The sequence below is a fragment of the Somniosus microcephalus genome, chromosome 16 (genome assembly GCF_052327205.1).
Source record: "Somniosus microcephalus isolate GS21.2 chromosome 16, FLI_Smic_1.0, whole genome shotgun sequence".
In the NCBI taxonomy this organism is placed as follows: domain Eukaryota; kingdom Metazoa; phylum Chordata; class Chondrichthyes; order Squaliformes; family Somniosidae; genus Somniosus; species Somniosus microcephalus.
In genome coordinates this window covers 47,280,157-47,302,922 of record NC_141002.1, presented here as the reverse complement: position 1 = coordinate 47,302,922, position 22,766 = coordinate 47,280,157, and the positions used below count along the sequence as shown (strand labels likewise).

General features: G+C 47.8%; 2 protein-coding genes across 4 annotated transcripts in view; one reads left to right on the top strand and one right to left on the bottom strand.

The window, feature by feature from the left end:
• The window catches only part of LOC147106125 (interleukin-17 receptor A-like), a 67,339-nt gene that overhangs the window by 14,559 nt on the left and 30,014 nt on the right, over window positions 1-22,766 (bottom strand). For all 3 annotated transcript variants that reach the window (XM_086008921.1, XM_086008923.1, XM_086008922.1), the window contains 3 exons: window positions 22,276-22,350; window positions 14,027-14,093; window positions 6,146-6,190 (listed from right to left, as the gene is read on the bottom strand). In XM_086008921.1, the coding sequence (XP_085865047.1) occupies window positions 6,146-6,190; window positions 14,027-14,093; window positions 22,276-22,350 (187 nt within the window). The remainder of the gene's footprint in view (window positions 1-6,145; window positions 6,191-14,026; window positions 14,094-22,275; window positions 22,351-22,766) is intronic.
• tmem121b (transmembrane protein 121B) overlaps window positions 1-22,766 on the top strand; it is a 53,574-nt gene that overhangs the window by 29,389 nt on the left and 1,419 nt on the right. The gene's annotated exons all lie outside the window — the stretch shown is intronic.

The following is a 22,766-nucleotide window of genomic DNA, read 5'->3' as shown; positions in this document are numbered from 1 at the left end:
GTAATTGGGGAAGCCAAATATGGCGAACAGGTCGTGGAGGCACCTGATGACTGTGGCCCTGGTCATGTCCGGGCAGGGGATGGCGAAGGGGAAACGGGAGTACTCGTCAATAATATTGAGGAAGTACGTGTTGCGGTCAGAGGAGGGAAGGGGCACCTTGAAATCGACGCTGAGATGTTCGAAGGGGCGGGTGGCTTTAATCAGGTGTGCCCTGTCTGGCCTATAAAAATGCGGTTTGCATTCGGCGCAGACCTGGCAGTTCCTGGTCATGGTCCTGACCTCCTCGATGGAGTAAGGCAGGTTGCGAGCTTTAATAAAGTGGAAGAACCTGGTGACCCCCGGGTGGCAGAGATCATTGTGGAGGGTCCGTAGCCTATCGACTTGTGCGTTGGCACATGTCCCACGGGATAGGGCGTCTGGGGGCTCATTAAGTTTCCCGGGCCGGTATAAAATATCGTAGTTGTAGGTGGATAACTCGATCCTCCACCGCAATATCTTATCATTTTTGATTTTCCCCCTTTGTCTGTTGTTAAACATAAATGCTACTGACCGTTGGTCAGTGAGCAGGGTGAAACGTTTACCGGCCAGGTAATGCCTCCAGTACCGTACCGCCTCCACTATCGCCTGGGCCTCCTTCTCGACTGAGGAGTGTCGAATTTCGGGGCCCTGGAGGGTCCGTGAAAAGGCGGCCACGGGTCTCCCCGCCTGGTTAAGGGTTGCGGCTAGGGCGAAGTCGGATGCATCGCTCTCCACTTGGAAAGGGATGGACTCATCCACTGCGTGCATTGTGGCCTTCGCAATGTCCTCTTTTATGAGGGTGAAGGCCGCACGGGCCTCTGCCGTCAGGGGGAAGGAGGTTGACTTGATGAGGGGCCGGGCTTTGTCCGCATAGTTGGGCACCCACTGGGCGTAGTAAGAGAAGAACCCTAGGCATCTCTTCAGGGCTTTTAGGCAGTGGGGGGGGGTAGTTCCAGGAGGGGGCGCATTCGGTCGGGGTCGGGGCCGATGACTCCGTTTTCCACCACGCAGCCAAGAATAACGAGGTGTGCGGTGCGGAACATACATTTTTCGCTGTTGTATGTCAGATTCAGCCATTGGGCCGTACGGAGGAATTTTTCTAGGTTGGCGTCGTGGTCCTGCCGGTCATGGCCGCAGATGGTGACGTTGTCTAGATAGGGGAAGGTGGCCTGCAGCGCGTTCTGGTCAACCATCCGGTCCATCTCCCTTTGGAAGACCGAGACCCCGTTGGTGACGCCGAAGGGGACTCGGAGGAAGTGGTAGAGGCGACCGTCAGCCTCGAAGGCCGCGTACTGGCGGTCCTCAGGCCTGATGGGGAGCTGGTGGTATGCCGACTTCAGATCAATCGTCGAGAATACCCGGTATTGTGCTATCTGGTTGACCATGTCAGATATGCGGGGAAGTGGGTATGCGTCTAATTGCGTGTATCGATTGATCATCTGGCTGTAATCAATAACCAGGCACTGTTTTTCGCCGGTCTTTACTACCACCACTTGGGCTCGCCATGGGCTGGTGCTGCCCTCGACAATCCCTTCCCTCAGGAGTCTTTGTACTTCTGATTTAATAAAGCTCCTATCCCCGGCACTGTACCGCCTGCTTTTAGTAGCAATTGGCTTGCAGTCTTTGGCGAGGTTAGCGAACAACGGGGGGGGTTTGACCTTCAGGGTGGACAGGCTGCATACTTTGCGCGGCGCCGTGTTTAAATTCTGCTGGCTGCAGACTGTGAGTGGGGGCAGGGGCCCGCCATATGCCATCGTGACGCTCTCCAGATGGCACTGGAAGTCTAATCCTAGCAGTACGGGAGCGCAGAGCTGTGGCAGGACGAGGAATTTAAACTCTCTGTACTCCACGCCGTTCACTGTCAGAGTCGCTACACAGTAGCCGCCGACGTCCGCCATATGGGACTTTGAGGCCATAAAGACCTGGTGGCGTGTGCGCATAACCGATAGGGAGTAGCGTCGTACCGTGTCGGGGTGGATGAAGCTCTCCGTGCTTCCGCAGTCGAAAAGGCAATTTGTGGCATGGCCATTTACCTTTACGTTCATCATGGACCTGGCTAGTTGATGGGGCCAAGATTGGTCCAGGGTGATGGAGGCCATCGTCGAGGTCGGTGGGTCGCTGTAGTATTCGCCCGCGCCGAGGGCCTGGTCCCGAGATGGTGTCCAAGATGGCGGCTCCCCCTCGGCTGGTGGTGTCCAAAATGGCGGCCCGCACGGCTCACACGTAGTTGGTGGGGTCCAAAATGGCGGCCTGTATGGTTCACACGCAGAGCTGCTGGAATTGGGGGTCGATTTCGCCTTGCACACTCTCGCGTAGTGGCCTTTCTTACCGCATTTGGAGCAGGTCGCGTCCTTTGCTGGGCATTGCTGTCTGGGGTGCTTGGCCTGGCCGCAGAAGTAGCATTTCTGGCCTCTGGTCATTGCAGCTGTAGTTGGGCTGCTGGCGGCTTGTGGCCTTACCGGGTCCCAAAATGGCTGCTCCCGTGGCATCCACGTGGCCATCCGGTCAGGGGGGTAGGCGTCCATGTTCTGGAGGGCCACGTCTAACGAGTTAGCGAGGGCCACCGTCTTCTGCAGGTTGAGCCCCCTCTGTTCCAGCAGCCTCTGCCGAGTATAGTTGGACCTGATGCCGGCTACGTAGGCGTCTCGGATCAGGTCTTCCGTGCATTCCTTGGCCGTCACCGCTTTGCAATTACAGTCCCGGCCGAGGACTCTCAGTGTCAGTAAATATTCAGCGCCCGATTCCCCGGGGCGCTGTTTTCGGGTAGCCAGGAGGTGTCTGGCGTAGACCTCGTTAACAGGCCTCACGTATTGTTCCTTTAGCGTCGCGATGGCGGCCGCGTAAGTAGTGGCGTCTCGGATGATCGAGTAGACTCGGTGGCTCACCCGTGAGTTCAAGACAAGCCGTTTCCCGTCATCTGTAGTGACAGTAGTGCTGGAGGCCTCCAGGAAGGCTTCGAAACAGCTCAGCCAATGTTCAAAGTTATTGGCTGCATCTGCTGCTTGAGGATCCAGGTCTAAACGTTCCGGCTTCAAGATTTGCTCCATGTTGAAAATTAGTCAATAAAATTGATGCGCTATCAACAATACCAAAGACTACGAGATGGACTTAAATGAAGTCGGCTTTTATTGACTAAGAACTAGAGCATGCCTCCGCTAGTGAATCCATCCTAAGAGCTCTCGGGGGAAGGGTGGTGAGTCACCTTTATACCCGGGCTTAGGGGTGGAGCCAGGGGCTGAGACATGCCTGGACTTGTACAGGGTTAACAGCGGTTTACCACACAGGCATGTACAGGTTAACAGTGGTTTACCACAGCTACCAAATAGTGGGAAGGAGATAGAAGAGCAAATTTGTCAGGGGACTTCGAATATCCTAATATAGACTGGGAAAATAAAAGTGTAAAAAGCAAAGCAGGGGAGGAATTCCTGAAATGTGTACACGAGAAGTTTCTTGATCAGTATGTTTCCAGCTCTACAAAGAAGGAGGCAGTGCTGGATCTAATTCTGGGGAATGAAGAGGGGCAAGTGGAGCATGTGTCACTGGGACAGCATTTGGAAAACAGTGATCACAATATTAGGTTTAGAGTAGTTATGGAAAAGGAAAAATCAAATATTAAAATACTCAATTGGAGGAGGGCTAATTTCAGTGAGTTGAAATGAGATCCGGCCAGGTGGACTGGAATCAAAGGTAGGCAAGTAAAACAGTGAATGAGCAATGGGAGGCCTTCAAAGAGGAGATCATTTGGGTACAGACGAGGCACATTCCCATGAGGGGTAAGGAAGGGCATCCAAAGCTATAGCACCCTGGATGAATAAAGATATAGAGATTAAAATGAACCAGAAAAAGGTTTATGATAAATGTCGGGTTCATAATTCAGTAGAGAACTAAGCTGAATACAAAAAGTACAGGGGAGAACTGAAAAAGGAAATAAGAGGGGCAAAGAAAGTGTATGAGAATAGACTAGTGGATAATGTAAAAGGGAGTCCAAAAGTCTTTTAAAAACATACAAATAGTAAAAGGGTAGTCAAAGAAAGGGTGGGGCCGATTAGGAACCAAAAAGGAGATCTACTTGTGGAGGCAGAGGGCATGGTTTGCATCTGACTTCACTAAAGAGGATGCTGCCGCTGTCACAGTAAAGGAGGAGGTAGTAGAAAAATTGGATAGGATGAAAATCGATAAAGAGGAGGTACTTAAAAGATTGGCAGTGCTCAAAGTAGAAAGGTCACCCGGTCCAGATAGGATGTATCCTAGGTTGCTGAGGGAAGCAACGTTGGAAATTGTGGAGGCTCTGGCCACAATCTTCCAAGGATATGGGAGTTGTGCCAGAAGACTGGAGGATTGTATAGGATACACCTCTGTTCAAAAAAGGGGAGAAGGATAAACCCAGCAACTGCAGACCAGTCAGCCTAACGTTGGTGGTGGTGAAGCTTTTAGAGACATTAATCCAGGACAAAATTAAATCGGCACTTGGAAAAATATGGGTTAATAAATGAAAGCAAGCATAAATTTGTTAAAGGCAAGTCGTGTTTGACTAAATTGATTGAGTTCTTTGATGAAGTAACAGAGAGGGTTGTGAGGGTAGTGCGGTTGATGTGTATATGGACTTTCAAACGGTATATGATAAAATACTGCATCATTGACTTGTTAAAAAAATTGAAGCCCATGGGATTAAAGGGGCAGTGGCTGCATGGATATGAAATTGGTTAAGGGACCGAAAACAGAGAGTAGTGGTGAACGGTTGGTTTTCAGACTGGAGGGAAGTGTGCAGGGGTGTTACCCCCAGCGGTTGGTATTAGGACTAATGCTCTTTTTGATATATATTAATGACCTGGACTTGGGTATACAGGGCATAATTTCAAAGTTTGCAGATGACAAGAAACTCAAATGTAGTAAACAGTGAGAAGGATAGCAACAGACTTCAGGAAGACAGACTAGTGAAATGGGCAGACACATGGCAGATGAAATTTAATGCAGAGCAGTATGAAGTGATTCATCTTGGTATGAAGATTAAGGAGGGACAATATAAACTAATGGTACAATGTTAAAGGGGGTGCAGGAACAGAGAGACCCGACGTGTATGCACACAAGTCTTTGAAGGTGGCAGGACAAGTTGAGAAGGCTGTTAAAAAGGCAGACGGGATCCTTGGGTTTATAAATAGAGGCATAGAGTACAAATGTGAGGAAGTTATGCTAAACCTTTATAAAACACTAGAGTATTGTGTCCAATTCTGGCACCACACTTTAGGAAGGATGTCAAGTCCTTAGAGAGGGTGCAGAGGAGATTTACTAGAATGGTATAAGACTTTAGTTATGTGGAGAGACTGGAGAAACTGGGGTTGTTCTCCTTACAGCAGAGAAGGTTAAATGGAGATTTGATAGAGGTGCTCAAAATCATGAAGGGTTTTGATGGAGTAAATAAGAAACTGTTTCCAATGGCAGATGGGTTGGTAACCAGAGGACACAGACTTAAGGTAAATGGCAAAAGAACCAGAGGCAACACGAGGGGGAAATAAAATTATGCAGCGAGTTATGATCTGAATGCACTGCCTGAAAGGATGGTGGAAGCAGATTCAATAATCACTTTCAAAAAGGAATTGGGTAAATACTTGAAGTGGAAAAATTGGCAGGGCTATGGGGAAAGAGCAGGGGAGTGGGACTAATTAGATAGCTCTTTGAAAGTGCTGGACAAGCATGATGGGCCGAATGGCCTCCTTCTGTGCTGTATCATTCTATGATTGTAGTTCTTACTTTGCAGTGCGAATTATCCTTGTGCATTGTATTGGAGAACCCAAAGAACTGGTGTGGGCATTACGGTCATTTAGTGACCAGGCAATGTGTACACTTTTCCAAGCCCATCCGTTACTGTCTTCACTATACTTAAAGCCCTTCAAAGGGATTGAGGCAGCATGCACACACTAAAGTTTCACGCTCAATAAGTAGAGAAACTTGTAAAGGAAGAGATTGAAACCAAGACAGTGATGTTAAAGGCTGAGAGTAACTGAAACCCGCTACACAGTTGGATATCTGGAAACAGAAGTTTGATTACCTCACAAACAAGAGAAGTGATAAGATTACACCCACTCATTCAATGCTATAAACATCAGAACAGGAATTCTTTTCAACCCACCTGAAGGTGATGTTGGTAGCGGTTCTTCTGGTATTCGTTCAGTTACTGAAAGAGGTATAATCCAAACAGTATTAGAAACATACAAAAAAAACATAAGATTGGGCAGCACAGCTAGAACAGTCCTTTCACCTCCAGGACCAGGGCTTCAATCTGATGCAGACCGATGGGCTGAAAGTCTCACTCTGCTAGCTATAAGGAGTCAGTGTGACATGAGTTGGGGACAGTCAACAACAACTTGCATTTATACAGCACCTTAAACACAGAAAAACATCGCAAGGCACGTCACAAAGGTGCAATCAGACAAAAGTGCACGCAGAGACAAAGGAGGAGATATTGGGAGGTGACCAAAAGCTTGGTCAAAGAGGTGGGTTTTAAGGAGGGCCTCAAGGGAGGAGAGGGGAAATGGAGAAGCAGAGGGGTTTAGGGAGGGAATTCCAGAGGATGAGGTCTAGATGGCTGAAGGCACAGTTGGCAAGGCTGGGGCAAAGTCGGGTTGGGGGATCTACAGTAGGCCACAGTCAGGGAATGGAGAGTTGGGAAGGCAGTGGTCGGACTGGAGGAGGGAACAGTTAGGAAGGGGCGAGGTCATGAGGATGTTTAAACACAAGGAGGAGTAGTTACATTTAACATGTAGGGGCATCAGGGTGATGAGTGAGCGGGACTTGGTGTGGCAAAGGATTCGGCAGCAGAGTATTAGATGAACTAAAGTTTATGGAGGGTGGGAGACCGGCCAGGAGATCATTGGAATAGTCAAAAAGTAAATACTGCAGATGCTGGAAATTGGAAATAAAAACAGAAAATGCTGGAGAAACTCAGCAGGTCAGGCAGCATCTGTGGAGAGAGAAACAGTTAACGTTTCAGGTCGATGACCTTTTGTCAGAACTGGAAAAAAGCAGGAAATGGAACAGATTTTTAAGCAAGTGTAGTGGCTGGGAAATGGGGGAGGGGATGAAAGAACAAAAGGGAAGGCCTGTGATAGGATAGTAGGCAGAAGAGGTTAAGAGATATTCAAGGCAAAAGGAGATGGTAATGGGACAGGTTAAGAAGCAATGGATGGCTCTAGCTGAAGTGTAAATTGTGCTGGCAGAATGGAAGACAGCTGCCATGTGGGAAAGAAGAACAGAACAAAAAGTGTGGATAAAAAATATATATATGATAGGGGCCGGAGTTATGATCTGAAATTGTTGAACTCTATGTTGAGTCCAGAAGGCTGTAAAGTGCCTAATCGAAAGATGAGGTGCTGTTCCTCGAGCTTACGCTGAGCTTCCGTGGAACAATGCAAGAGGCCGAGGACGGCGAGGTCTGAGTGGGAGTGGAGCGGTGAATTAAAGTGACAGGCGACCGGAAGCTCGGGGTCACCCTTACGGACTGAACGAAGGTGTTCCGCAAAGCGGTCACCCAATCTGCGTTTGGTCTCCCCAATGTAGAGGAGACCACATCGTGAGCAGCGAATACAGTATACTAGATTGCAAGAAGTACAAGTAAATCGCTGTTTCACCTGGAAGGGGTGTTTGGGGCCCTGGACAGTGGGAAGGGAGGAGGTATAAGGGCATGTGTTGCATCTCCTGCGCTTGCACGGAAAGGTGCCGGGCGAAGGGGAAGGGGTGCTGGGGGTGGTAGAGGAGTTGACTAGGGTGTCGCGGAGGGAGCGGTCCCTACAGAATGCTGAAAGGAGGTGAGGGGAAGATGCGTTTGGTGGTGGGATCACGCTGGAGGTGGCGGAAGATGATCCGTTGAATGTGGAGGCTGGTGGGGTGAAAGAGGACAAGGGGAACTCTATCGTGGTTCTGGGAGGGAGGGGCAGGGGCGAGGGCAGAAGTGCGGGAGATGGAACGAACACGGTTAAGGGCTGTGTCAACCACTGTAGAGGGGAATCCTCGGTTGAGGAAAAAGGAAGACATGTCGGAAGCACTGGTATGGAAGGTGGCATCGTCAGAGCAGATACGGCGGAGACGGAAAAACTGGGAGAATGGAATAGAGTCCTTACAGGAGGCGGGGTGGGAGGAAGTGTAGTCCAGGTAGCTGTGGGAGTCAGTGGGCTTGTAGTGAATGTTGGTCAATAACCTATCCCCAGAGATGGAGACGGAGAAGTCAAGGAAGGGAAGGGAAGAGTCGAAGATGGACCATGTGAAGGTGAGGGAAGGGTGGAAATTGGAAACAAAGTGAATGAAACTATCTAGTTCAGGGCAAGAGCAGGAAACTGCACCGATACAGTCATCAATGTACCGGAAAAAGAGGTGAGGGAGGGGACCTGAGTAGGACTGGAACAAAGAGTGTTCCACATATCCCACAAAAAGACAGGCATAGCTAGGAACTATGCGGGTTCCCATAGCAACACCTTTGATTTGGAGGAAGTGAGTGGAGTCAAAGGAGAAGTTGTTCAATGTGAGAACATGTTCAGCCAGACGGAGGAGGGTGGTGGTGGATGGGGACTGGTCGGGCCTCTGTGCAAGGAAGAAGCGGAGCACCCTCAGGCTATCCTGGTGGGGGATGGAGGTGTAGAGGGATTGTACGTCCAGTGAAAAGGAGGCGGTTGGGGCCACGAAACTGGAAACTGTTAAAGTGGCGGAGGGCGGAGGAAGAGTCGCGGACGTAGGTGGGAAGAGACTGGACAAGGGGAGCAAAGGTAGAGTCGAGATAGGAAGAGATAAGTTTCGTGGGGCAAGAACAGGCTGAAACGATGGGTCTACCAGGGCAGTCCTGTTTGTGGATCTTGGGAAGGAGGTAGAAGCGGGCTGTGCGGTGTTGGGGAACTATGAGGTTGGCGGCCGTGGGGGGGGGGTGGGGGGGAAGATCTCCAGAGGAGATGAAGTCAGTGACAGTCTTGGAAACGATGGCTTGATGTTCGGTAGTGGGGTCATAGTCCAGGCGGAGGTAGGAGGAGGCGTCGGAGAGTTGGCGTTCAGCTTCCGCTAGGTAGAGGTCGGTTCGCCAAACAACAACAGCACCACCCTGGTCAGCAGGTTTAATGACAATGTCGGGGTTGGATTTGAGGTTTCTTTCTTCACAGATGCTGCCTGACCTGCTGAGTTTCTCCAGCATTTTCTGTTTTTATTGGAATAGTCAAGTCTGGAAATGACAAAGGCAAGGATGAGGGTTTAGGTAGCAGATGAGTTGAGGCAGGGGCAGGCAACATTATGGAGGTGGAAGTAGGAGGTCTTTGTGATGGAAAGGGTTGAATAGGATGCCAAGACTGCCAAAGTATGGTTCAAACTAAAACAATAACTGGAGGTGGAGGAGGATGGAATCAGTGAGGGTATGTTGTTTGTGGCAGGGCCAAAGACGATTGCTTCAGTCTTCTCAATGTTTAACTGGAGGAAATTGCAGCTCATCGAAAACTGGATATGTTGGACAAGCAGTCTGACAACAGAGGCAGTGACTGGTGGAGTTGGGGGGTCATCAACATACATGTGGGAGCTGACCCCAAATCTATGTACGATGTTGTCAAGGAGCATCATGTAGTTGAGTAACAGTAGGGGGCCAAAGATAGATTCTTGGGAGACTCCAGAGGTAATGGTGTAGGGGCAGGAAGAGAAACCATTGCTGGAGATGCACTGGTTTTGATCGGATCGGTAAGAATGGAACTAAGGGAGGGCAATCTCACTGAACTGGACAACAGACAAAAGGTGTATGTGGAGGATGGTGTGGTTGACCATGTCAAAATCTGCAAAGAGGGGTAATCTACCATGGTCAGTCACAGAGGAGGTCATTTATGACATTGGTTTCAGTGCTGTGGCAGGGGCAGAAACTAATTGGAGAGATTGGAGTTTTAAAAAAAAATTTGTTTGAGATGTGGGCATCGCTGGCAAGGCCAGCATTTATTGCCCATTCCTAATTGCCCTCGAGAAGATGGTAGTGAGCCGCCTTCTAGAACCGCTGCAGTCCGTGTGGTGAAGGTACTCCCACAGTGCTGTTAGGGAGGGAGTTCCAGGATTTTGACCCTGCGACGATGAAGGATCGGCGATATACTTCTAAGTCAGGATGGTGAGAGACTTGGAAGGGAACTTGGAGGTCGTGGTGTTCCCATGCGCCTGCTGCCCTTGTCCTTCTAGGTGCAAGAGGTCGCGGGTTTGGGAGGTGCTGCTGAAGAAACCTTGGCGAGTTGCTGCAGTGCATCTTGTAGATGATACACACTGCAGCCATGGTACGCTGGTGGCGGAGGGAGTGAATATTTAAGGTGGTGGATGAGGTGCCAATCAAGCAGGCTGCTTTGTCCTGGATGGTGTCGAGCTTCTTGAGTGTTATTGGAGCTGCACTCATCCAGGCAAGTGGAGAGTATTCCATCACACTCCTGACTTGTGCCTTGTAGATGGTGGAAAGGCTTTGGGGAGTCAGGAGGTGAGACACTCGCCGCAGAATACCTAGCCGCTGACCTGCTCTTGTTGCCACAGTATTTATGTGGCTGGTCCAGTTACGTTTCATGTCAATGGTGACCCCCAGGATGTTGTTGGTGGGGGATTCGGCAAAGGTAATGCCGTTGAATGTCAAGGGGAGGTGGTTAGACTCTCGCTTGTTGGAGATAGTCATTGCCTGGCACTTCTGTGGCGCCAATGTTACCTGCCACTTATCAGCCCAAGCCTGAACGTCATCCGGGTCTTGTTGCATGCGGGCATGGACTGCTTCATTATCTGAGGAGTTGTGAATGGCACTGAACACTGTGCAGTCATCAGCGAACATCCCCATTTCTGACCTCATGTTGGACGGAAGGTCATTGATGAAGCAGCTGAAGATGTTTGGGCCGAGGACACTGCCCTGAGAAATGCCTGCAGCAATGTCTTGGGGCTGTAACAATTGACCTTCAACCACTACAACCATCTTCCTTTGTGCTAGGTATGACTCCAGCTAGTGGAGCGTTCCCCCCAGCGCCGAATCCCATTGACTTCAGTTTTACTAGGGCTCCTTAAATGACACACTCGATTAAATGCTGCCTTGATGTCAAGGGCAGTCACTCTCACCTCACCTCTGGAATTCAGCTCCTTTGTCCATGTTTGGACCAAGGCTGTAATGAGGTCAGGAGCCAAATGGTTTTAGCGGAGCCTAAACTGGGCATCAGTTACCAGGTTTTTGGTAAGTGCCGCTTGATAGCAGTGTCAATGACACCTTCCATCACTTTGCTGATGATTGAGAGTAGACTGATGGGGCGGTAATTGGCCGGGTTGGATTCGTCCCACTTTTTGTGGACAGGACATACCTGGGCAGTTTTCCACATTGTCGGATAGATGCCAGTGTTGTAGCTATACTGGAACAGCTTGGCTATAGGCGCGGCTAGTTCTGGAGCACAAGTCTTCAGCACGACAGCCGGGATGTTGTCATGGCCCATAGCCTTTGCTGTATCCAGTGCACTCAGCTGTTTCTTGATATCACGTGGAGTGAATCGAATTGGCTGAAGACTGGCTTCTGTGATGGTGGGGACTTCAGGAGTAGGCCAATATGGATCATCCACTCGGCACTTCTGGCTGAAGATGGTTGCAAATGCTTCAGCCTTGTCTTTTGCACACGTGCTGGGCTCCACCATCATTGAGGATGGGAATATTCATGGAGCCTCCTCCGCCCGTTAGTTGTTTAATGGTCCAGCACCATTCACAACTGGATGTGGCAGGACTGCAGAGCTTTGATCTGATCCGTTGATTGTGGGATCGCTTAGCCCTGTCTATAGAATGCTGCTTCCGCTTTTTAGCATGCATGGAGTTCTGTGTTGCAGCTTCCCCAGGTTGGCACCTCATTTTTAGGTACGCCTGGTTCTGCTCCTGGCATGCTCTTCTACACTCCTTATTGATGGAGGGTGTCCACAATGTGAAGACGGGACTTCGTCTCCACAATGACTGTGCGGTGGTCACTGCTACCAATACTGTCATGGACAGATGCATCTGTGACATGTAGATTGGTGAGGACGAGGTCATGTAGTTTTTCCCTCATGTTGATTCTCTCACCACCTGTCACAGGCCCAGACTGGCACTTATGTCCTTCAGGACTTGGCCAGCTCGGTCAGTAGTGGTACTACCGAGCCACTAATGGTGATGGACATTGAAGTCCCCCACCCAGAGTACATTCGAGTTGCAGGAAAGATGGGCGCGGGGGCGGGGGGGATTGGGAGGTGTCGGCAATTTTGAAAGTGAAAGGACAGTATCCAAGGAGAGGGAACCATTTACAACGTCAGCTAGCATGGAGGACAGAAAGAGTGAAGTTGACTGGTCAGCAGCTTTTTTGGAATGGGGTCAGAGCAGAACATGAAGAGGGCATAGGAGAGATAGAAGAGAAAATAGCAAGAGGTTTGGCTTGGCGGGCAAGAGGAAGCGGGTGGGAAGCAGCAGAGGCAACTGAACGGATGGTCTCAATTTTAGTGCTAAAGATGACCATGAGCTCCTTGCACTTGTTGTTGGAGGTGTGGATGGAGGAGGCAGGAGAAGGGTTGGTAGTGCAGAAAACAAACCATGGGTTATCTCTGCTCTCCAGGATGATTCTGGAGTTGTGCGGTTTTGGCAGACGAGAGTGTGACTCGATCGTGCTTGAAATGGTCCAGCCAGATCTGGTGATGGATGGTGAAACCAGTTGTGTGCCAGATATGCTCAAGTCTGCACCCAGTTTCAACCCAGTTTTTAGTGGCCACGAATTACCACGTACAGGAAACTTTGTGCTATCCGGAGGTTGAATGTCCGGCAACTTCGATCTAACGGCAGAAATCAGCAGCCGTTTTGGTTAGGTTTTTTTTTCTTCTCCTAGCATTCTTTTCACAGGCAGGCTCTGGAAAGCGTCTTTGTAGCTTAGCAACAGCTTCAGAGACGCTTCCAAGCTACTGGGCCGAGTGTTTACAAGCTGTTGCTGAGCAACAGTGTTTGTGGTCAGATACGGCAGGCTCTAGAAAGCATCTCTGTATCTTAGCAACAGCTTCAGAGACGCTTCCAAGCCATGGGCCGAGTGCTGACAAGCTGTTGCTAAGCAACAGTCTGTGTTCAGATACGGAGATGAAAAGCTCCTGTCTGATAACATTGACGCTGGTCTATCCGGAAGTTTTGAGGCAACGGCAGTAGCTCGGTCCCGTGGGTGCCGGATAGCACAAAGTTTCCTGTACTAAATTGTTAATCTCACACACTCAGGATGATTTGCGAGGGAAATGGAAATATACACTGGCGCAGTTTGGGGCGCTCTTTTGAAATTGCAGTTAGGGGCGCTCTTTTGAAATTGCAGTTAAGGCACACTTACCTCGAAGGGTCCTGAAGAAGAGTTCTGTTTTGTTTAAGACACACTGTTGGGCAGGAGGAAGGGGGATCTTTACTCTGCATCTAACAGATTCTCTATCTGATAATGGTGTGCCAAAACAAGATCAAAAGAATAAATATGAAAAAAGATATGAGGGGAGATAGAAGAGAAACTTGCCACCTGGGTGTCGTACTGGCGATGTGAATTGGCCACATTGATTTGAATGGAAATGAAAATCTATAACAGGAGGCTGATCTGCAATGCCAATTGAAAATCTACCCCATCGTCACCATCCAGTGTAGAACCATTATGCAACCATGCCACAGGCTTCAACAGATTGCTCTGCAACCAATGATATAAATGTTTCCTGAGCTAATGATTTATTGTAAAACAATCCACCTCTGCTCCTGGGCTGTGCAATTTACGAGCCCTTTGGGCTCATGGATTTCAAGGTCCATTGTATTATCCAAGTGAATAATTGATCCTGAACTTTTCTTCTCTGCAATTTCACAGCATCATTCATAGCTTTGGAGTATGCTTCCTGTGAGTCACTGCTGGAACTGGCCAGATGGTGGGGTGGGGAAAAGAAGGTTGTGCAAAGATTACAGCAGCAATGTACCTTTGCTTTAAAAAAAAAAAAAAATCAGGTTGGTTCTCTAGCAGATTTCTTATCCCCCACCTTACCTGGCCAGAAGATACTTTTATGAAACCTTGTGCAGTCATTGTTACAGTCAACAAAAAACGGCTGAATCTGAAATAAGACAAAACTGTTATTAAGAGAGGTTTCAGCAATTTACCAGTAATTTTCAAAAGGATGTTGAGGGGGTTGTAGCATTAGAGCTTCTGGAAAGTAAGGGATTCTATAAAATTTATTTGAAAAGCTACTTTGGGATCTGATTTCTACTTGATGTTATTGTTACAGATCTCAGGAATCAAGCTGCTCAAGAAAGCAAGTTCAGTATTCCCATGTCACACACATTCTCTGTCTGAGAGTGTGCTGACACAACCTGCTCCCAGCGCTTTGTGAAGGAGCAAAGGGCTTTGGGTATCCATGTACACAAATCATTGAAAACTAATGCCCAGGTACAAAAACAATCAAAAAGACTAATGGAATGTTGGCCTTTATTTCAAGGTGGATTCAGACTTGTAGAAACTTACAGCACAGGAGGAGGCCATTTGGCTTGTCTTGCCTGTGCTGGCTCTTTGAAAAAGCAGTCGTGCTTAGTCCCCCCACATAGAAATCTCTATCATCTCTATCAAAACCTCTCATCGTCCTGAAAACCTCTACTCGGTCACCTCTTAACCTTCTCTGTTCCAAGGAGAGCAGTCCAAACTTTTTCAACCTCTCCTCATAACTGAAGTCCATCATCCCTGATAACATCCTGGTAAACCTCCTCTGTATCCATTCTAATGCCTTTATATCTTTCCTGAAGTGCGGTGCCCAGAATTGTCCACAGTACTCCAGCTGAGGCCTAACCAGTGATTTATAAAGATCTAGCATGATCTCTTTCCTTTTATATTCTATTCCTCTAAATTATAAACCCAAGTGACCCATGTGCTTTTTAAATCACCTTAACAACTTGCCCTGCCACCTTTAAGTATGCGTGTACATGAACACCAAGAGCTCTCTGCTTATCTACACTTTTCAAAATCGTGCCACTTACAGTATATTGTCTTTCCATATTAGTCCTGCCAAAGTGCATCACTTCACACTTCTCCGCATTGAACTCCACCTGCCATGCTTCTGCCCATTTCACCATCCTATCTATCAATGTTCCCAGTTATGCGCAGCCTGTTTCTTTTACTACGTAGTCTCTTTAGATTTCTGCGCATGCACGGTACTACAGTGGAAAAGCCGGTGAGCGGCCTGCGCGGGACCTTTCCCATTGCTGTGCGACCTCGCAGCTTAGAGGGAACATTGCTGTCTATGTCATCCTGAAGCCTTTACCTATCCTAATCACTATCTACTACTGCCAATTGTTGGAATTCAAAAGTGAGGAAGTGGTGCTTCAGTTTGTCAGATCCCATTTGACTGCAATCAGTTTTGGGCACTGCAGATGGAAAAGGTTTTTAAAAATGTACTTTAATTTTTTCTTACAAATCTCCAGCACTACTTAAATTCTGAAGGAATGAGACTCCACACTTGTAAAATTAAATTTTCAGTGCCGGAGGCTGGTTTGGCAGTAATTATGACCAAACACGTCGTTAAAAATTCACTTACACCTGAATGCACCAGCCGTAACTTTTTCTGTCATGTTTAGTGGGTAACTGGCAGGTAGCTCGGACCGCAATTTCTGGATTTCCCCGTTTAACTGTGCATGTGCGGACTCCAGAAGTTACTGTCTGATTTACGCCATAATAACGGTGAGCACTGTTAGCCTCACCTTCATTCTCAATGCAAAATCCAGGCCATTGATCTTGGAGGGGGATACAATGCTGATTCACCAGAATGGTACCAGAGCTCAAAAGGTTAAATTATGAGGACAGGCTACATAAAGATGGCTTTTTAGATGGTTGCAGGGTGATCTAATCAAGGTCTTTAAAATAATAAAAGGGATTTTAAGGGGAGCTACAGAGAAACTATTTTATCTCAGGAACATTATACCAAATAAAGTGTGGGTGTTTGTCCCCTTAAGGCTTAAAGTCTAAGTGCTGTCAGCAAAATTTGGGTTAACAGAGGTCAGTTAAGAGGCTACAGATATCCTGCCTCTTGTATTGTGTGTTCTTGGAGAGTTGCTTTGATTATTTATACTCTTTTTTTGAAGAGAAAAAGTTGAGTATGACATTTGGGCTTCGAAATTTGTTGATGCTGTGACCAGAAATATAGCGGTCCAGGGCCCTCACCTGAAACTGGCATTAGCCCCTCTGCATATGAAAATAAGGGGCCCAATGCCAGTTTTAAGACATCTTCCCACAATTGGGCTGCCCTGAACACAGCCGGTGCTGGGCCAGCTGCATTCAAGATAATCAAGTTTCTTCTTCTTAGGCAGTCCCTCGGAACCGAGGATGACTTGCTTCCACATTAAAAATGAGTTCTTAGGTGACTGATGAGTCCAATGCGGGACCTACAGTCTCTGTCACAGGTGGGGCAGACGGTGGTTGAAGGGGCGGTTGGATGGGGTGCTTGGGTTGACGTGCGCTCCTTCCGCTGTTTGCGCTTGCTCCCGACTAAGAGACTCGAGGTGTTCGATGCCTTCCCGGATGCTTCTCCTCCACTTTATGTGGTTTTGGGCTAGGGATTCCCAGAGGTCGGTGGGAATGTTGCACTTTTTCCAAGGAGGTTTTGAGGGTGCCCTTGAAGCGCTTCCTCTGTCCACCTGGGGTTTTCTTGCTGTGTCGGAGCTCCGAGTAGAGCGCTTGTTTTGGGAGTCTCATATCGGGCATGCGAACGATGTGGCCCGTCCATCGGAGCTGATCGAGCGTGGTCAAAGCTTCGATGCTGGGGATGTTGGCCTGAGCGAGAACACGGACGTTGGTGCGCCTATCCTGCCAATGTATTTGCAGGATCTTGCGGAGGCATCGTTGGTGGTACCGCTCCAGTGCTTTGAGGTGCCTGCTGTACATGGTCCATGTCTCTGAGGCATACAGCAGGGCGGGTATCACTACTGCTCTGTAGACCATGAGCTTAGTGCCGGGTTTGAGGTCCTGGTTTTTAAACACTCTCTTCCTCAGGCGACCGAAGGCTGCACTGGCACACTGAAGGCGGTGTTGGACTTCGTCATCGACGTCTGCCCTTGTTGACAGTAGGCTCCCGAGGTATGGAAAGTGGTCCATGTTGTCCAAGGCCTCGTCATGGATTTTGATAATCGGGGAGCAGCTCTATGTGGTGGGTGCTGGGCCAGTGGCATTCAAGATAACCAAGTCTACATGTGGCCTAACCGGCGGTCCTCAAAAGGGACCGCTAGAATCACAGAAACCCCACAGTGCAGATAGAGGCCATTTCGGCCCATCGAGCCTGCACCGACACATATCCCACCCGATCCCCGTAACCCCGCGTATTTAATCCCCCTAACACTAAGGGTCAATTTATCATAGCCAATCAACCTAACCCGCACATCTTTGGACTGTGGGAGGAAAACGGAGCACCCGGAGGAAACCCACGCAAACACGGGGAGAATGTGCAAACTCCACACAGACAGTCACCCGAGGCCGGATTCGAACCCGGGTCCCTGGCGCTGTGAGGCAACAGTGCTTAACCACTATGCCACCGTGCTCCCTGAAGCTGGCCCCTGAAAAGGTAGGAGTGCTCCTCCCAGCTCCACAGCAGTCCCGAAGACCATTGCCGACCTCTGTCCAATTGTCTCCCCACACCTACCCGCCACCACCCCCATCCAGGAGCTATTTAAGAGTTTGTTGCTGGCGATGCAGCAGTCCAAAATTTTAATCTGCATTGCTGGCGAACTGCCTGTGGCTGCGCATTGGGCGGCCACAGCTCACCGGTATAATTTAAATAGAGACCAATTATAGAGTAGCTGTTCCGGTGCAGGGATTATTCCCTGCGCCCAGTTTGCGCAGGGCTATCCAATATCACCTCTTTGAAGAGTGACAGGCAGCAAGTGCATGTTAGATGTACCATTTTTAGAATATCATAAAATAAAAGATAGTTCTACAGGATGATGTTGCATGTTAGAAAATGACATCTGAAAAGTTTTGTATGCATTATTAGGTCTCTAAATCCTGAAAATAAACGCTGCAGACAAGAGTGCATACTTGAGGATAACTTATTCTAGATATGTTACTACAGTTATTGCATCTGAAGAGCATCATGGTCTATTATGGACCAGTGCAATTAAGAGTCACACTGAAGGAATCATCTTAGCAGCGGGGATGTACTGCAGAGGGGCCAGGTCCTTGATTATACATGACCATAGACTGGCAGTGATTAATTTAGTTCCTCCCTTCCCCTCCCCTCCTTGGGACGTGCTGGGCTGTCAGTTAGAGTGACATGACTCACATTGGGATTGAACTCTTCATTTCACAGTGCTGTTTGCTGGTGCTCCAACACATTTTGCTGGTATGCTGTTTATTATCTAGAACTTCACACTCTCCTCAATGAACTGTGGCACTTTGGATGCATTGTTTATCCCAGAGGGCATCAGGTAACATGCAAGAATTTGTTAGGGTGCATTTTGACATCATCACTATCAAATGCATCTGCCACTGAGCCTGCAATTATTAACACACAATTTTCTAACATTTTAAATATTTCCTTTTTGAACAACAAAGAGAACCTGAACCCATGAACCACCATGTCACTCGTGGGCTAGGTGAACAGATTCAAGCACTGTCCCCTTACTAACAATTCCATTTCAAACTGACAGAACAACTCACTAGAGAGTTTATCAGATCTAAGGCACATTTTATGCTGGCAAAACAATGTCTGGACCCCAGTATCTCACGACAATGGCAAAATTATGGAATTTAATCCATAGATTCCAGAACATCTTGGAAGGGGAGGGTGAAGAGCCAGTTGTCGTGGTGCATACAGGCACCAATGATATAGGTAAAAAGCGGGATGAGGTCCTAAAAGCGGAGTATAGGGAGTTAGGAGATAAATTTAAAAACAGGACCTCAAAGGTAGTAATCTCAGGATTGCTACCAGTGCCACGTGCTAGTCAGAGTAGAAATAGAAGGATACTTCAGATGAATACGTGGCTAGAGGAATGGTGCCAGGGGGAGGGATTAAAGTTCCTGGGACATTGGAACCGGTTCTGGGGGAGGTGGGACCAGTTCAAACCGGACGGTCTGCACCTGGGCAGGGCTGGAACCAATGTCCTAGGGGGAGTGTTTGCTAGTGCTGTGGGGGAGGGTTTAAACTAAAATGGCAGGGGGTTGGGAACCTGAGCAGGGAGACAGAGGAAAGGAAAACAAGGATAAAAGCAAAAGATAGGAAGGAGAAAAACAAAAGTGGCAGTCAGAGAAATCAACGGTTTAAATCAAACATGGCCACAGTAAATAATAATTCTAATAGGTCTAAGAGCGTTAAAAAAACAAGCCTGAAGGCTTTGTGTCTTAATGCAAGGAGCATTTGTAATAAGGTGGATGAATTGGCTGCGCAAATAGAAGTAAACAAATACGATTTGGTTGGGATTACGGAAACGTGGCTCAAGGAAGGCCAGGACTGGGAACTCAACATCCAGGGGTATTCGATATTCAGGAAAGATAGGCAAAAAGGAAAGGGAGGTGGGGTAACATTACTGGTTAAAGAAGGGATTAACACAATTGTAATGAAGGATATTAGCTCTGATGAGGTGGAATCTGTATGGGTAGAATTGAGAAATACTAGGGAAAAAAACATTAGTGGGAGTGGTTTATAGACCTCCAAACAGTAAGGCGGAGGTTGGGGATGGCATTCAAAGAGAAATTAAAGAAGCGTGCAATAAGGGCACAGCAGTCATCATGGGTGACTTTAATCTACATATAGATTGGGCCAACCAAATGAGTAACAATACTGTGGAGGAGGAATTCCTGGAGTGTTTACGGGATGGTTTCCTGGACCAATATGTCGAGGAACCAACCAGAGATCAGGCCATCTTAGACTGGGTATTATGTAACGAGAAAGGATTAATTAGCAATCTTGTTGTAAGAGGCCCCTTGGGTCAGAGCGATCATAATATGATCGAATTCTTCATTAAGATGGAGAATGAAGTAGTTGACTCGGAGACTAGGGTCCTCAATTTAAATAAAGGAAACTATGATGGTCTGAGGAGCGAGTTGGGTAGGATTGATTGGGGAATGGCACTCAAAGGGTTGACGATGGATAGGCAATGGCAAACATTCAAAGACCGAATGGATGAACTACAGAATTTGTTCATCCCAGTTTGGCATAAAAATAAAACAAAAAAGGTGACCCAACCGTGGCTAACAAGGGAAATTAGGGATAGCATAAGGTCCAAGGAGAGGGCATATAAATTGGCCAGAAAAAGCAATAACCCTGAGGATTGGGAGCAGTTTAGGATTCAACAAAGGAGGACAAAGGGATTAATTAAGAAAGGGAAAATAGAATATGAGAGTAAGCTTGCAGAGAACATAAAAACTGACTGTAAAAGCGTCTATAGATATGTGAAGAGAAAAAGATTGGTGAAGTCAAGCATAGGTCCCTTGTAGTCAGAATTGGGGGAATTTATAATGGGGAACAAAGAAATGGCAGACCAACTAAATACATATTTTGGTTCTGTCTTCACAAAGGAGGACACAAATAACCTCCCAGAGATGCCGGGGAACATAGGGTCTGATGAAAGGGTGGAACTGAAAGAAATCAGTATTTGTAGGGAAATGGTGTTAGGGAAATTGATGGGACTGAAGGCCGATAAATCCCCAGGGCCTGATAATCTACATCCCAGGGTACTTAAGGAAGTGGCCCTAGAAATAGTAGATGCATTGCTGGTCATCTTCCAGAACTCGATAGACTCTGGAACGGTACCCATGGATTGGCAGGTAGCTAATGTTACCCCACTATTCAAAAAAGGTGGTAGAGAAAAGGCGGGGAATTATTGACATCGGTAGTGGGGAAAATGCTAGAGTCCATTATAAAAGATGTAATAGCAGAGCACTTGGAAAACAGTGACTGGATCGGACAAAGTCAACATGGATTTACAAAAGGTAAATCATGCTTGACTAATCTACTGGAATTTTTTGAGGATGTAACTGGTAAAATAGATAAGGGAGAACCAGTGGATGTGGTGTATTTGGACTTTCAGAAGGCTTTCGATAAGGTCCCGCATAAGAGATTAGCGTGCAAAATTAAGGCACATGGGATTGGGGGCAAGGTATTGACTTGGATAGAGAACTGGTTGGCGGACAGAAAGCAAAGAGTTGGAATAAACGGGTCGTTTTCCGAGTGGCAGGCAGTGACTAGTGGGGTACCGCAAGGATCGGTCCTAGGACCCCAGCTGTTCACAATATATATTAATGATCTGGACGAGGGAATTGGATGTAATATCTCCAAATTTGCAGATGACACAAAGCTGGGGGGGAGGGTATGCTGTGAGGAGGATGTCGTGAAACTCCAGCACGATTTGGACAGGTTGGGTGATTGGGCAGAAACATGGCAAATGCACGATAATGTGGATAACTGTGAGGTTATCCACTTTGGTGGCAAAAACAGGAAGGCAGATTATTATTTGAATGGTAATAGTTTGGGAGAAGGGGAAGTGCAAAGAGACCTGGGTGTTCTTGTGCACCAGTCGCTGAAGGTAAGCATGCAGGTGCAGCAGGCGGTTAAGAAGGCAAATGGTATGTTGGCCTTCGTAGCAAGAGGGTTCGAGTACAAGAACAAGGATGTCTTGCTACAGTTGTACAGGGCCTTGGTGAGACCGCACCTTGAGTATTGTGTGCAGTTTTGGTCGCCTTACCTGAGGAAGGACGTTCTTGCCATGGAAGGAGTGCAGCGAAGATTCACCAGGCTGATACCTGGGATGGCAGGAATGACGTATGAGGAGAGATTGGGTCGATTGGGCTTGTACTCACTGGAGTTTAGAAGATTGAGAGGGGATCGCATCGAAACCTATAAAATTCTGTCAGGCCTGGACAGACTAGATGCAGGAAGGATGTTTCTGATGGCCGGGGAGTCCAGAACCAGGGGTCATAGTCTAAGGATAAGGGGTAAGCCATTTAGGACTGAAATGAGGAGGAATTTCTTCACCCAGAGAGTGGTGAACCTGTGGAATTCTCTGCCACAGAGGGCGGTGGAGGCCAGTTCATTAAGTATATTCAAGAAAGAGTTGGATATATTTCTTAAGGCTAAAGGGATCAAGGGATATGGGGAGAAGGCAGGGACCGGGTACTGAATTTGGATGATCAGCCATGATCTCATTGAATGGCGGAGCAGGCTCGAAGGGCCGAATGGCCTACTCCTGCTCCTATCTTCTATGTATCTATTTATCTGTGTATTAAGCAACACATTCAACTTAAAAACCTTTGAAATTTCTTACCTCAATATTATAAGCAGTGCAGCTTTGCATCCAGTTTTCAGTTGAAAACGTTACATTAACTGTTTGTTCAGATTCCTTCAAAAAAAAAGTTATACAATAATAAGATCTTTCACTCTAAGTTCCATGTACTTCCCGAGAAATGCTGCCTCCTCTCGACCTTCCATTGTGTTCTCTGGAGGGAGGGTATAATGCTCCAGTCACAAGCACAGCGTCCCTCCACCCACCAAAAGTAATCAGAGTTAATCCATGGTTAACTCAGGGAGTTGCTTAAAGAGAAATGTCTTCATGAGAAGCAAATCTTACAGATCAGCCATGATCTCATCGAGTGGCGGATCAGGCTCGAGGGGGCGGAATGACCTACTCCTGTTCCTGTGTTCCTAATGTGTGGAAGTAAAAGTTATGTCAAAACACATCAGATCACATGTAAATGATGTCACCATGCAATGTTCCCCCCAAGGTATGCGGCCACGCATCAATCAGGAGATCCCGTG